Genomic DNA, 16,946 nt, shown 5'->3' on the forward strand with positions numbered 1-16,946 from the left:
AGTCTGGTCGCTTCGGGTTCTGTACCGGCGTCAGCTTTGATTTTGAAACAGCTCATAATTAAGTCTCCAAGAAGTTCTTTTGATGGCAATACATGCTCTCTGTTTCTCAGCATCCGTAGAAAAGCAATCTTCGAAGAATAAATCCAGCATGGTGTCATTACTTAACTGTTTCTGTCCAATGACCAAAGTGTAGTACAGTGATTTTTTTTTGGGGGGGGGGGGGGGGGGGGGGGGGGGTTAAAAGTTACAGTTAACAATGCAGACTGGCCAGCACAAGGATTGCAGCAACCCTAAATTACAACTCTCTTCCCATGCTGACATCGCCACTCTCTTTGTCTCTGCCTCTCTGGTCCTTTCCTTGCATGCAGTGACCGCTCGCGGCACTTCCACCCTGACTGTGTGTAGACCTATCTGTACTGTAGCCTATATAGTTGGACAGAATAAAATGTTTAGAAGTCCAACCAGTGTTCTCTCTGGGTGAAATTAGCGAACCTTACATCAGTAAAAACATTAATCATTTAAAGTAAGTCTCCATCTCTACTTCTGAGTAGTTATTCGGGCACTTCAGTTTCATGTGACTTTGGGCACCTGTGTTCCTGTCCTCCCAGTTCTTCGGTTTCTTAGTGTATGGTTTATGGATGAACGACACAATCTGACGTTGTATCAGGCCGCACGATGTTGCTGCATGTTTTGTGTGTGTGTGTGTGTGTGTGTGTGTGTGTGTGTGTGTGTGTGTGTGTGTGTTTTAATCCATCTTTTAAAATCTATCATCAGTATTTCTTCCATATACATGATATCGTGCAATTCTTTTATGACACATTGACATAACCATGTAACCATTTAAAAAATAGTTTTATGAATGATCGCGAATTCCAGACACAGTCAAATCCTGTATCACCCAAAATTGCTTTTCTTACAGTTAAGCCATGCTTAAGTAAAATGCTGAACAAACAAACAAACAACAACAACAAAATAAAAACAAACAAACAAAAACAACAACAACAATAAAAACCCACTATATATTTCTTCCATGATTCGTAGAAACTATTATACATTGTACTGGAGTATCTTTTCCACAGTCATATATAGCCTGTAATGTCTATGGAATCTGATTATTCAGTTCTTGATTTAATAAGTTAGGCTACTGAAATAGCATAGATTCGCGTTTCTCCTTAAAATTAATCACAGTATTTCGATTTAACCTGAACAAGTACTGAATTTCCCCCAAAATATTCATCAGGTTTTCAAGCCCCCAAATTTCATAACCATACAACAAAACTGTTATGACCCGGGCATTGAATGATAAAGCTCCAGATAAAAACCAATTTCAGAGGCACATTTTTGTGTTTCTCCCATTGAGTCAGTTCATGTACGAGTCAGCGAAAAAAAAATTAATATAACTATGTTTTATCTCTTTTAACGATGTGCCTCATCATGGAAAGTACGTGTTTACAACGAGCTCACAGTGATTGCACAAATGAGTTTCCACGTGGATTAACAAAATATTCTAATTGATTTGATTTGATTTGACTTAGGCTTAGTACCGAGACAACCGAAACTGTCGTGATCGATATTAATTGTGAGATTGGTAAATAAAAACAAAACAAACAAATAAATAAAATAGAATAAAATTGTCTCATTGGTATGTAGTTATTAAATGCACTGAGTTGGCCTGTCAGCTGTATTTCTTATTCACCACTCAGTGACTATCCACAAATTTTACCGCTGGTTTCAGCTCCTTCTTCAGTCAGGGTCGAGTTTCTGAAAGCCACAAAAACTTTTGCTGTCGGTGCAATTAATTTCTGGAATAATCAGCCCAGTGACATTGTCACTGCATGAACACTTAACAGTTTTAAGAATTTATTAGATAAACACTTAAAGGATTATGGATTCCAAGTTATTTTCTCAATACTGGGGAGCTAGCCATGCATAACATTAGCAATTGTTCACTCTTATATATAAAGCATAAAAAAGAAAAGAAAAAGAAGTCCTAAATGTTAGGCAAAAAGCTGATAAAGCCTAAAAGCCGTGACACTTGATATGATATGATATGATATGATTTCTGATGTGGATGAATAACAAAGTCACTGTATCTGTGAGTTCTACCCTCGTCATATATGCAGTCTATATGTCGATCTGCAGATTAACCAACTGCATGTTAATATAATTTAAATGGTTTCCATGCATGCCGCCCATCTCTCAGGCCAATATAGGTGTGTGTGTGTGTGTGTGTGTGTGTGTGTGTGAGCGAGCTACGCGCCTCTGAGAGTCAAAGTTAATTTTTCTTTTCTATTTCTGCCTTTTTAAAATTTCATTTATAATTTATTTTATCAACGTGACTCTGGAGGCGAGATCACAGAAACAAAACAGCTTGCTTCCTGGTAAAGCCTGCCACAGTTTCCTCCCCAGAAATGGGGAAAATCCAGTCCTCAAAAGAAGGAAGTTATTAATCACGTGATGTCATGTTTCCCCACACACGATTCATAGTAACAGACACATCTCAGTAATTTTTCTTGCTATTACTGGCTGTGCTGCAACTTCAAAGAATGTATGATTTATTGAATATGTGAAACGGAATGTACGATTTGACATTCATCCAAATAATTTTTGTCGTGTCATAAATGACGTCAGACGTACTTTCGGTTTCGGAAGTTGATTGGCGGACATGTTTGCGGAGGAGTCGACACCAACTTACAGACAAGGAACCGACGAAACTGCAGCATCTTCTGATGATAAGGTTGTTAGTGTGTGCAGTGAATACGTTTAAATCGAGTTGAATGATTGCAAGCATACAAACAATAGCTTTTATGTTGTTGTTCTTTGATGTGTTTGTTGTGTGTCTGTTAGTGTTACCGAACGGTTGTCAACCTGATTTCCAGAGGCTAAGACTGAATAGAACTTAGCGAAATAGTAATATATATATATATATATATATATATATATATATATATATATATATATATTGTGGTGGTAGTAATTAATGAAGTAGTTGTACTTATTGCTGCCGTAGTTGAAGTCGTGACGCAGGCCTTGTGAACTTTCTAGATGTTTGAGATGTCTGGTTATTTGCGGGGGAAGGGTGGATCATGATTAATTTCCTTTATACCACAGAAATGAAAACTTTTATTCATAAACTGCTGTAACTTTTGTCTGCTTTCACTTATCAGTTTTCAGAAGTTTCTCATACATTCTTTATGTTAGATATGGCAAGCCTTGTTGGGGGAGGGAGTGGTGGTGGATAGAAGTGGATAGGTGTGTAGGCATTTAAACATCAAAATCAACTTTAATGGCATAGCTTTTGTTTAGATTCACATACATGCATTGAAATTTATGTTTGAATCAAAATAAATGTTGGGTGATACTGACCTGAATCTTAAGTCATTTTTGTACACGAAATGGTAGAAATTTGATGAAGAGAGATAACTGCTGTCATTTCTGGGTCAGCACATCAAATAATGAGCTGTTTCCTCATCAGAATATTGCCAGTTTACAGTTGATGAAAAGAAAAAAAGGGGTTTTGTATTGTTCAGTGTGGTGTAGATGAATTTTGAATGCTCTGCTGTAGTTGGTTGCTGAGCTGTTGACGGTGTTGTATGTGACAGAAAATGTTTTGGGTTGGACATAATTATTTGTTTTTTTCAGCTGGAATTCTGGCATCAACCTTTCAGCCACTTTGAACAGGAATGCAAGCCATAGATGTTGCTTATGGGCCTACAAATCTAGAGAATTGAAGCTTGTGAGTATGAAGCATCAGGGCTGTGCATCTACAGTCACTGGAGTTCCAGTTGCCTGTTACTAGTGTTAGTGCTACAAAGTGAGCTGCAGTGGTAGTCAAGGTAGTCTGTGTTGTTTATGGTAGAGGTCCTAGACAATGATTCCATATTCCAGAACAGACAAGTGCCAAATACACAATTATTTTTTATGACTATGGTCGATGACATATTATGGCATAGTAAGCCTTATGTGGTTTTAGCCTTCCTGCAGACACATAATGACACTTAAGTATGTTCCACTTAAGTTGTTGGATATCTGGATAATAAAGTATGGGTTGTTTGATATTGATGAAAGATGCAGTTGTCTGGCATGTAGTAGAATAATGTATTAGCCCTGCTTGTGCTCAGAATGTAACATTTTTTTGAGTCAAATTGCATGCTCCTTTTGTTGGCTCAGGTCTATTTTTTTAAGATCTTGCTGAAGTTGAAAATGGTCTTGATAGCAGTGGATTTCTCAATACAGCAGAAATCTGCCAACAGTCTGAGTTGTGGGTTGAGTGTGTAGCAGAGAAACAGTAGTGAGCCTGTAATATACCCAAATCCATAGGTACTTTGATGAGGTCACTGCTATTTTATTTTTTTTTATTTTTTTATTTTATTTTTTGGTGAAAAAGGTTTGATATTATCATAGAATAAGGTCTGTTATTTTGTACAAGTTCCTGTTTGTAAAAGATTTTGCTATGTGCTAGTGATTTGGTAGAGTTCAGGTTTCCAGTGCATATGGAAAGATTCTTGTTAGGATAGGTCTCTTTTGGTCTCAGCACATTCTCAGGACGGTGTTGTTGATGTTATCATGTCGACTTGGCTTCGCTGGCTTTAAGTTTTTATGTCCTGTTTCATTGACTCAGAGTATCATCAGATTCTCTGGGTGAAGGAGACTGTTGATCAACTATAGTGGGTGGTGTGTGATATCTCAGGAACACTGACTGGAACTGGCACAGTAGAATTTCTGCTTTTGACCTGCTGTCAGTGTGGTATGTGCCTTTGTCTCAAAGAGAGGAATCTGTATGTATTATGAGTCATGTCTTTTTTACTTCATATGGAACCAGAAAGGTTTGGCATTGCTCTTCCTTAAGCTCTCTTGTATTGGTCCGTTTTGGCATGTTTAAAAGCTTTCTTGCGTTTTCATTGGAAGCTCATGTAGTTCTGCAATATGGACTTTGAACTCTTCATAAAACACATTATATTTACTTATTTTGATTTAGAAGTACATTTTTGCTGTATGGCTGGCAAGTATTGGAATTCTCTTTCAAAACCATACATCCTCAGTCACTCAGTGTATTCAAGAATCTTGACAAGAATAATTATGAATATACCGTGTCAGCTCATTTAAATTATTTCAATGAAGATGTTACATTATCTTCGTATTCTGATTTTATATTGTCTGTGAAATATAATTTATAAATATAATGTATGTAACTAGTCAGCAAAAAAATGTAATTGAAAACTATATATATATATATATATATATATATATATAAAACAACAACCACCATGCATTCATCAGAAAAATGTTATTGAAAATTATTTTTAAAAAAACAAAAAAACATGCATTCATCAGAAGGGGCATACAACTACAAGGACAAAAGTAAAAGGTCAATTTTAGTGCAACTGCAACTACACTTCTTGCTGCTACTCCTCCTCCAACTACAACCACCACCACTACCACCCCCACCATTACTATTTATTCTTCAGTGCTGCTGTAATATTATGAGAAGTGCTGTGTTTGGTAGTTCACTAAGGTGTTTATTGCTCATTAATTTATTGAAATATGTCTGAGGTTTTTGCATGTTCTTTTCCAATACCTTTGGCCAGCACAGAGCAGTGTGATTATTTGATTATGTTTGTAATTGTTGTGGTGAGAATAATATTAAAACCATAAAATACTGCAAAACTGGTTGTTAGTATGTATTCACCTTGAGATTGAAGATTGGTTACTCACAATCACTGCCGGAAGACAATTTTAGAATAGCAGTCCATGGGTTTGTAAAGTTAAAAAAATTTCACATAAAAAGGGGCTTTTTACTGAGACCAATCATTAAAGGGATGTAACAACATTTTGACATATCTGCCCTGGGCTGAACATATTCACAGAGTTGATTCCCCTCTATTTTGCTGGAGGGGAAAAAAAAGTACAGTTGCATACAGGCATGCAGCATAGCCAATACAGCTATGTACAGCACAGATTGTTTGCACTCAAAGGGAAATGAGTGGATAAAATGTCTTTGATGCGCCCAAGCATCCTGCTTTCCTTGAAAATAAACAGTGCTGTTCCTGTGAATGCCAGTCTATTGTCAGTTTGGAAGCTTGAGTGAAAATCTGCACCCAAATCTTTTCCTCTGTGCAGACTTTTATTCTCTGTCAGTATTGTTCACCTTCATGTTTATTGATTATTGTATGGCTTTCTATTTCCTATATGAAGAACTCTGCATTCATCCATATTGAACATAACTGCTGGCATTCATACAACATTTGATTTGTTGCAACTTTTCTTTATCTGACACAACACAGAACCAAGAACATTTCCTGCAGGAATACCATTGCAGACACCAGTTTTACAAGAATTCATTATGAACTGTATGTATCTATGTATCTGTCTCACTCCAACATGCCATCCCCCTCCATCCCCCACCCTCCACCCCCCACCCCACCCCACCCCTCTTATTATCCATCTCAAACATTCCAGCAATTTCATATATTTATCTAACTTTGTTAGTGATCTTTCCTGTCGTATTTTATATTTTATTGTCATGTTTTATTTATTTAATTTATTTTTTAAAAATTCATTCAATTATTGAATAAATAATCTTTTTTTCTTTCGTTTTTTTTTTCCCCTCAAGGCCTGACTAAGCGCGTTGGGTTACATTACTGGTCAGGCATCTGCTCAGCAGATGGTATAGCATATATGGATTTTGTCTGAACGCAGTGATGCCTCCTTGAGTTACTGATACTGATCATGTCATAACATGATCAAAATCCAGGAAAGTAAACTTGTGCTTTTCGGTAAACACAAAAGAGATATTTGTTTCACTGTGAACATTAAAAAAAAAAGTGCATTTCACGAGTATGTGCAAGACTGGATGAAGATGTATGTGGAGTGTGTGTAAGACTGGATGAAGATATAGCAAGTGATTTTACATACAGAAATTATATTGTTCCAAAACGTTCTTGGCAATAGTTTACATTTTTAGCGTGTGTGTCTTCTTACATACAATATCATGAATATACAATGACTTTGTGTTTCGGTCATCCATGTGTATGTGTGTGTCCATGGTGAACTTAACATATTCATTTTCTCTGGAATTACTTTATCAGCTCCAAATTTGGATTAATCATGGAAGAAAAATGAGTCTTTCCATACATGCCAATCATAGAGGTATACCTGTTCATGATTAAACCATATTTCCAAATTGTGAACTGTTTCAATGATTTAGTCTCCGGATCTGCAAGATTAGCAAACATGAAATAGGTGCAGTTTTAAGACAGCATGACATTATTTCTTTTTTGCTGTTGAAAGATCAGAAAAAGAAAATCTGGATAAGCCACACATAATAACACAAATTATACCATAAACGTGTTTATTACATGCCAGTATTTTAAAGAGGTTACTCTGTTAACTGGAGTAAACATGCTGAACACTCCAGTTGACATAATGATAGATAACTTTTACCATCTTGCCTGAAATGTCAGTCATTGTGGGATTCATTCTGCATGGGGTAGCAACTTTTGCTATGAAGTATCTGGGTGGTAAAGTAATGGAAAAGAATGAAATAGGTTAACAGTCGACAGATACAAACGTTAAAGTAGTTTAGGGAAATGTGGATCCAAAGTGGTTAAAACTGACAGTAACTAGCCTGAGGATGCAAAAGATCTTCTCTTCTTTCTGTTACACAACCAACAATGACTTGCCGATGACTGTTACGGTTGATGAATGCTGGGTATTTTCTGAAAAATCTCCACCCTTTTACCCACCAGGCGCAGTTACTGAGATTCGAAAGTGGGACCCTCAGACTGAAAGTCCAACATTTTAGCCATTGTTAGTACTAATGGGCTTTTTTTTATGACAGTGAGCCAACAATATAACATGGATCATTTTGTGCAGTTGTCACATTGTCCAGTTTTAGTGAGTCGGTTGTTCATAGTAACATGAAAGACAAGAGAGGCACGGCCTTCAAGACTCACTTGTGATACACACTTAAAAAAAGATAGATAAAAATATAGATAAAAAGAATAAATTATATTAAAAAAAATTGTTAAAATGTGTTCTGTATTTGATATTATAAAGCTTCGGGTTTGAATCGAAATACTTTTTTAAAAATATGAAAGCAAATTCAAACTTATCATGTTCAGGCGATAGGAAACAGTTTTTTCCCACAGCACTTATCTGGATCTACAAAAGACATTCAAAAATTAATATCTAAACATGTGTTTTTAAGTGTGATAATTTGTTTGCAGTACTCAAGGTGATAACGCCTTTTAAATCATGTTATTTCTGAAATTCTTTAAAGTCTGTAGTAATGGAGACATTGCTATCACCTCAGGCACACTGCAACATGTAGGCTGTTTTCTCAAGATCAGCACAGACCAGTCTGGACAAGGCTGACCGAAACAGTCAATTCAAATTTTCTTTTATATTAATTCCAGTTAATTCAGTGCCCATTTTAGAATATTCATATGCAGCAAACATGTCAGTGGTGTAGTTTGTGTCACTGCATGTGTGCTGTCCAGAATTTGTATTTCTTTTCTTTTAAATGTGAACAAGAAAAATGATGTCATGCCGTCATCTTACCAAACAGCCTACACATTCTGGCAAATGGGAAGCAGTTTTATAGTGTTTTTGGAATTGGATTGAGCCTCAACAAAATAAATCATTAATGATCCGGAAATAGAGCTTAATTCTGAAGACTCACAAGCTGTTATTGGTATGACTGACAAGATTTTTTTTCCTTCTATGTTTAATCCAAATTTGGTAATTGGCAGAGTATTTCCAGAGAAAATGGTAATGTTAAAATTTACCACGCACACACACACACACACACACACACACTCACAGCCAAACACCGGCTTATAACATAGACTCACTTTGTATACACAAGTGCGTCAATAAATGACCCGAACACAGATTATGAAAACAAAATCTCTTTTGCAGGGGGTGTATGTTATGATTTATTAAATGCTGGACAGTTATGTTGAAGATGGAGGAAAGTTTCATTTTGTTTGATACTTTGATCTAGATCTTTCTTATGATCTTGAAGTTAAAACAATGGAATACTGATTGACCTGGGAAGCTTTAGACCACAGAATGAAATGTTGATACCATTCATGTTGTTACCTGACTTTCCATGTGTGTTTGTCACAAAATGAAAAGCAGTGGACATCTTTGCATGCACATCAGTTGCATGGAGTTAGGTTTCACTTATAAAACACAAGCACAGTGGCTGGACTGACATGGCTTTTATTAACAGAAAAAAAAGCTAAAATTAGGCTTGCTTTAAACAAAAATTAAGTGAAAGAAAGAGAATGACATGTGATAATTTGTTGGCACTGTACTATTTAAGTTACTTCAGACCTCATATTTGGCACAAAGCTTTTATCCAAGGCATAACTCATGGTGGTCCTTCATGCTAACAGTTATACAAGGCACCCTCATGAATGAAGAACATTGTCACTTTGTCTTTTTATGTTTATACAGGTCTTGAGGACAAGTCAGAGAAGGTCAGGTGACAGAGGCCATGATTGTGCTGACAGGCTGCTGATGACAGCACACTGAAAGATGAGTGCTGAACCAGGTGGCACCGGTTCTTCTGTGTCCCGGCAGAGGAAATGTCCCACTGTCACTGCAGGTGAAGGAGAGGCTGGAAAGACCTCAACACATGGAGACGTGTCTTCATCGACATCCTCACTGGTTGTGGAAAAAGGAGCAATAACGTTTCCACAAACAGGCATTGGAAAGTCATTGCCAGGAACAGGGCCATCAGCAAGTGCATCGCAGTACAGTGCATCACATTTAAGTGCATCAAATGCATCACATGCTGGTGTTCATGGTCACGGAAGTAAAGGGCAGCCTTGCCAGGAACAGTATGACATGCAGAACTTGGGAACGCACCCTCAGGGTGTGAGCAACATTTCAGTAGGAGGAACGAAAATGTTGTCTGGCCAGTCCCATCCGTTCCAGCCTTCATCATCAACCATGGCTTGCTGGGATCAAAGTTCACCAACAGATGCTGTGGGCATAGCAGGTAGAAATGCTGCAGCCTTTGGGGAAACTCCTCAGGTTCATCATTGTGCCTCCAAGAAAGAAACAGGTGCTGTGTCCGGCACAAACCAGACAGGGGGAAGTACAGAGAGAGAAACAGGTGCTGTGTACAGCACAAACCAGACAGGGGGAAGTACAGAGAGAGAAACAGGTGCTGTGTACAGCACAAACCAGACAGGGGGAAGTACAGAGAGAGAAACAGGTGCTGTGTCTGGCACAAACCAGACAGGGGGAAGTACAGAGAGAGAAACAGGTGCTGTGTACAGCACAAACCAGACAGGGGGAAGTACAGAGAGAGAAACAGGTGCTGTGTACAGCACAAACCAGACAGGGGGAAGTACAGAGAAAGATAGAGGTGCTGTGTACAGCACAAACCAGACAGGGGGAAGTACAGAGAGAGAAAGAGGTGCTGTGTACAGCACAACACATGTCCAGGAAGGAGGTAGTACACATGGAACATGCGGCAGTAGTGGAGCAGAGATCAGTGAACCTAGCAGTGATAGAACCAGTTATGGAAACAGTCAGATGTCGGATGTGCAGGGTACGACTTCCACCACAGAATGTTTTCAAGATACCCAGAGAAAATTTCACTCAGGTTTTCAGCATTCAGCAAAGAGAGCCAGAGTCATTTTGTTGACCTGTTTCCTAAAGAAATTGATGTTGTGAAATGGAGGTTGATGGAGGACAGTGTAAAGCAAGAACTAGCACAATTAAGTGCAGGTAGAGATTTCATCACTGAAAGCTCTGCTGATGGCATTATGAGTGTGATCAGTACCCTTCCAATGCAGAACAATGAAGCTGCTGACACTTGGATAACAGAATGCATAGAAGCCACATGGAAAATACTCTGGAGTATTGATAAAGTCTTGATTTATGGCATTGACACACAGAAATATGACCACTTGTTGAAAAGTTTCCAGAGTAAAGGGCTGCAGCATACAGTTGAACCGTACAGGAGATGTTTGACAGTGTTTGCCATCAATTCTGAAGCAATGGGTGAGTTCCTGTGGGCAGCAAAGCCCCTAGTGGATGAAGATCCAGACCACCAAATGTTGATGGAAATCCCATGCAAGCCAGAAACTAAAATGATTCTGGAACGCCTGGGTTTCAGAAAATATCTTGAACAGAAAAATCTGGGAATGAAAGTAATTGAGAGCAACAATGCCAGTTGGTACATTCTGTATTGTCATGCTCATCCACGTTGTTCATCTAAGACTGAAGTCAGAGTGTTCCTGGACAGTCTGTTTCGCATGAGTTTTGAAGTCCCTAAGCTGTTCAACAGAATGTTACTGGATGAGAATGGTGCCTTTCAGCAGGAAATCATCCGACAAGATTTTCATTGCTGGTTCAGAGAAGGACGGGGTTTTGTGGAAAGTTTCTCTCCAAAGAAAGAGACACTTGAAAGAGTGAAAGAGATGGTGTTTCAGGACCTGGTTGGTTTCACAGTGGAGCTGCAATCCCAATACGATTTTCAGAACTGCCTCGCAATACTTGCTCACCTTGCAGAGTCTTCAAAGAGTTTCTGTTTCCAACAAGCAGATTGGAAGATTGAGATTGCAGGTTTCAGAAGGGAAGTTTCTTATTTACTTACACACAGAGTACGTGGTATAGCAAAAGTTGATCAGATGCAGGTGAACATCAGAAGAGACATACATACCAAACAACAAGGACAACAACAGCAGGACAGGTTCAGCAATGTAGAGAGATCATCAGAACTGAGGCAGTCTGATAGAACAAACCAACCACTAACTGGCAGTGCAGGACAACCATCAGGAGAACAGGAACAGCTTGGTGCCAGAGCCAGATTATCAGATGAAAGGGACAGGTCTGGCAGTGCAGAGGAACTACTAATGGAGATGGAACATTTTGGTGCCAGAACCAGATCACCAGATGAAAGGGACAGATCTGGCAGTGAAGGACAACCACAAGGAAAACAGGAACAGCCTGGTGCCAGAACCAGATCACCAGACAGGTCTGGCAGTGCAGGACAACCACAAGGAAAACAGGAACAGCCTGGTGCCAGAACCAGATCACCAGACAGGTCTGGCAGTGCAGGACAACCATCAGGAGAACAGGAACAGGCTGGTGCCAGAACCAGATCACCAGACAGGTCTGGCAGTGCAGGACAACCACCAGGAAAACAGGAACAGCCTGGTGCCAGAACCAGATCACCAGACAGGTCTGGCAGTGCAGGACAACCATCAGGAGAACAGGAACAGCCTGGTGCCAGAACCAGATCACCAGACAGGTCTGGCAGTGCAGGACAACCATCAGGAGAACAGGAACAGGCTGGTGCCAGAACCAGATCACCAGACAGGTCTGGCAGTGCAGGACAACCATCAGGAGAACAGGAACAGGCTGGTGCCAGAGCCAGATCACCAAACAGGTCTGGCAGTGCAGGACAACCATCAGGAGAACAGGAACAGCCTGGTGTCAGGACCAGATCACCAGACAGGTCTGGCAGTGTAGGACAACCATCAGGAGAACAGGAACAGCCTGGTGCCAGAACCAGATCACCAAACAGGTCTGGCAGTGCAGGACAACCATCAGGAGAACAGGAACAGCCTGGTGCCAGAACCAGATCACCAAACAGGTCTGGCAGTGCAGTACAACCATCAGGAGATCTGGAACAGCCTGGTGCCAGAACCAGATCACCAGACAGGTCTGGCAGTGCAGGACAACCATCGAGAGAACTGGAACAGCTTGGTGCCACAGGCAGATCAGATGAAATGGGCAGGTCTGACAGTGTAGGACAACCATCAGGAGAACTGGAACAGACTGGGAGCAACAAACATCTGCCTGGGCATCAGGGAGTATCTGACATTACAAATGAAGCACAGACAGAGCAGGGCAGAGGAAACAGTCGGAACACCTTTACAGGGGGTGCACGGCCACAGGAGACAGCTGATGGGATGACTCTCAGTGATAACACACTACAACCAATGACACCAGCACCACCAGCCCAACAACCTGACCAGCTGTCACCAGGTAACTGTAGAAAACATGGGCAGACTGACAACAGTGGATTCAGTGATACAAGCAAAGGTACAATCAGTGATACAAACAGAGATAACCAATATGTCTTGCCTGGACATGTATTACAGCTTATGCAAGAGCCCAGAGTCCTTAAAGATTTCAAGGCAATGATGAATGATAAAAAATGCTTTGTGGACTGTCACTCATTATCGAAGGGTTTTATAACTTACACCCTTGGTCAAGAAGTGGATGTGTCAAGCACAATCGATGAACTTTTTCATTTTGAGACCCTTGACATTGGTGAGGATGACCCAGAGGTTGCTGAGGCATTGATGTCTCTCTGTAAGAAACATGTTGGAAAAATTAGTTACATTTCTGAGGGAGGAAAGTGGAACATCTGTGCTACCTCTGAAATGAAGGATGAAGTCAGTAATGAAGTAAAGAAGTTGAAAGGATCACATCACTTTGTTCCTTTGCCTCTGTATGCACTTGATTACATTGCTCTGGAAATCAAGAACGTGAACAGAAATGTGCAGACAAATGTTGACATTTCCGTGAATGTTAGCATTCCTGATGATGAAGAAAAGAGTCGCATTGAAATTTCAGCAGAGAAAAAGTTCCTGAAACAGGCTGTTGAGTGGTTGCACAAATTTGTCTTGGATCTGGAAGCAGCAGAGAAAACAGTGAACTTTAATGATGCACTGTTCTTCCAGGATATCAAAGGGCAAGAGTGGATCCACAATACAGAGGAGAAACTCTCTTGCAGGATAGATGCTGTGGTTGATGAAGATTGTTCAGGGCTTTGTGTGACAGCTCCCTCTGGTCTGCAGCTGCTGGTCTGTGGTGACACGATGCTGGCCACTGACTGTGACTGCATTGTGCTGCCACTCTGTGATGGACAGGAGGAGTGGTCTTACAAACAAACATTGATCCTAAGAAAGAGTAAGTGTCTTCTTTAGTCTTTGTTTCATACACACACACACACACACACACATGTTCACACCCACACTCAGACATACTGGCACACTCTTACACTTATATATATATATATATATATATATATATATATATATATATATATATATATATATATATGTGTGTGTGTGTGTGTGTGTGTGTGTGAAGGGAAAATGATGACTATGTGAGTTTTATTAGATACAGCAGATGTTTGCTATCAAGCCCTGTTAATTGTTTATACTTGTTGAAAGTTAAGGGGTAATAATGCCATTGTTGGCACTTTACAGGTGGGTTAAGTTTTCTGTATTAACCCTTTTGCTGCCAGGAAAATAAGATTGAAGTGAAAGGGTTTTTTCACAAAAAAACGGGTATAAATTTTCCAAAAATTCTGTGCTTTTTGTTATTGGAGAAAGTTCCATAAAAGTATATATTTTCTGAAAGGTAAATGGATAAAGAATACAACACACATGATATTTTCCCATTTTATATATATATATATATATATATATTTTTTTTTTTTTTTTTTTTTTTTTTTTTTAGTGACATGCTGTTGTTTTGAAATCAGTGTTTTGGTTTTTTGTCACATTTTCAACTTGTTCATTACAAACATTAGTCAGGTAATTTGCACAAAAATACATTTTCTGGACAAATGGATTTGTGCACACACAAAATCATACTAGAACAACCACAATAAATTTTTTTTTAAAAGAGATAGATACACAATGCATTGTGACTTCTCCAAGTGATAATATGGATGTGAGGCCATGCCCCCTCAGTCTCCACCCCCATCCTTTTCACCCCTGTCACATGATCACTTTATCCAGTTCTGCATTGGTTGAGTGCCAAGAAAATCGCTCACACTGTGTCCTGCTAATAATTTGGTCACTTTTTGTCATCTGCTACAGCTGTACAGCTGGCATCACTCACTGATAGTCGTGTCTTGGCCACTCTCTTGATTGCTCCCTTTATTTTCTATCAAATCATCCTATAAATGTTCATCACTGTCTTCTCCATCAAATTTATGCTCAAATTTATGCTTCAATTCTTTCTGAGCATCAGCTAAAGAAAGCAATCTTGGTTGATTTAGTTTGCCATGATCGCATGTCTTGAGCACGGCGTCAGTCTGACATTTGTTGAGCGAGTGAGGAAAGGAGCCAGGCAAACAATGCGACAGTAACCCAACCAAAACGTTCAAATAAAGGACTGCCTCATGATGTAGATGGTGTTTCTAGGTATGAACAGAATCTAGAAAGATTCCCCAAGCTAAAGCTACCAGTATTTTTGTCAACGAACTGAATGCAAACCAGGGAAAAGTCAGAATATTTCGATGACGAGTTATCTCGTCATTGTGGTAGCGAAGCATACATGCTTGCAATGATGAATTATCTCGTCATATAGACAGACTAGGGGTTAAACTCATTGAACGTTTTAGCTTTTGAAGTTGATTTCTCAATTACAATCAATAGCACATTTCTGCGTTAGTGGTCAGTCACACTCTTTTACACACACACACACACACACACACACACACACACACACAAGCATGCAAACAAGCATGCAAACAAACAAAACACAGAGTACAGGTAACAGTATTCTTCCTGAAGAAGTGACTACGATAGTCAGCAACAAAGTATATCAGTAATGATGATATTTCAAAATTTAAAAAAAACCTCTCTCACTCACTGTGTGTGTGTGTGTGTGTGTGTGTGTGTGTGTGTGTGTGTGTGTGTGTGTGTGTGTGTGTGTGTAATAACAGGTCTTCTGTCAGAGAATGTAGCATCATACCAAAACTGGTGCAGCAGCGGTCCAGTCAGATTGCAGTGCAATGGTGACTTTGAGGGCAAAACAATAATCATTGTGCCAGTGGACCAGCAGACAAAGAAAGAAAAGCATCAGATTACAGAAGCCTACAAGGAAGTCTTTGCCATGCATGCACGGGACCAGCGTTCTGTTGCTGTGTGCGCCAGGCTGAATCCTAAGTTGTCCCTGAACAAATCACTGAAACCATTACTGGTCGCTGTGTGGGAAACATTCTCTGCAAACAGTCCATCACCTACCAAGTGCGAGTCTGTGGTCATATATACAGACAATGCACAGGATTGCAAGATGGCATGCCAAACAGTCACAAATGGCTGTCCTCGAGAGTGGCACTTGAAACCATCCAGAGGTAAGTACATGATATATATATAGATATAGATATATAGATATATCTGCTGGTTTATGATTGAGATTCACTGTTGTTGTCATGTATGCCAAATATATGGTGAGGTGTGACATTGAATAGTTGAACAATCGTGCTTTGAGATTGTGGAACTGCAACAGTAGTGAGAATAAGCTGTACCTCTTTCTTTGTGAGTTCTCCTTCAGTCTCTTTGTGTAGTGAGTTCTAATGAAACTGCTTTGACACAAATGTTCTGTTCCATCTACAGGGATTCTACCTCTTGTTTCTGAAGTTTGTGTTACATGCAGAGTTATGAGTGATATGAAGGCTGTTCAGTAAGTTCTGAGATGTGGCATTCTAAGAACACCTGTTGGCAAGCAGACCAGTTCAGTTTCTTGAAGTACTCTCCTGCAGCCCTGATGCAACTGGTCACCCTCTCAAACCAGCAGAGTGCAATTATATGTCTGCACTGTTTCAAGTAATTCTTCTATCGCACATCCATGCATCTCTCATTCACACTTTTTACCTTATGTGATCTTCATGCCCCCAGAAAGAATAATGCGATTATATGGCATCAAAGTCTGCAGTGCCACAGCTCAATCTCAGGTCAATATTGTTCTGATCAGAGCTGGAACAGATGAAATTTGCTTATGATTGTTGCCAAGCTCCTGCTATATCAGATTGTGGTGTCCTGCAATAATATTACTAATACTTTCCTTACCTCAAACAGATCTGTGGTTGGGACATGACTGTCACCTATGGGTTATGAATGGTACTTGTCGGTTTTTCGTTACCTAACAATAATTATTGTTCTGTGATTGGT

At 39.5% G+C, this 16,946-nt stretch overlaps 1 protein-coding gene across 2 annotated transcripts in view; it reads left to right on the forward strand.

Moving 5' to 3' along the window:
• Positions 1 to 2,639: 2,639 nt before the first annotated feature.
• The window catches only part of LOC143293721 (uncharacterized), a 70,618-nt gene continuing 56,311 nt past the window's right edge, over positions 2,640 to 16,946 (forward strand). The window contains exons 1-4 of one of the 2 annotated variants that reach the window (XM_076604919.1): positions 2,640 to 2,737; positions 3,643 to 3,736; positions 9,466 to 13,947; positions 15,719 to 16,129. In XM_076604919.1, the coding sequence (XP_076461034.1) occupies positions 10,590 to 13,947; positions 15,719 to 16,129 (3,769 nt within the window). In that variant the 5' untranslated portion in view covers positions 2,640 to 2,737; positions 3,643 to 3,736; positions 9,466 to 10,589. The remainder of the gene's footprint in view (positions 2,738 to 3,642; positions 3,737 to 9,465; positions 13,948 to 15,718; positions 16,130 to 16,946) is intronic. The other variant, XM_076604920.1, reaches the window with a different exon arrangement.

The sequence above is a fragment of the Babylonia areolata genome, chromosome 19, assembly GCF_041734735.1.
Source record: "Babylonia areolata isolate BAREFJ2019XMU chromosome 19, ASM4173473v1, whole genome shotgun sequence".
In the NCBI taxonomy this organism is placed as follows: Eukaryota; Metazoa; Mollusca; class Gastropoda; order Neogastropoda; family Buccinidae; genus Babylonia; species Babylonia areolata.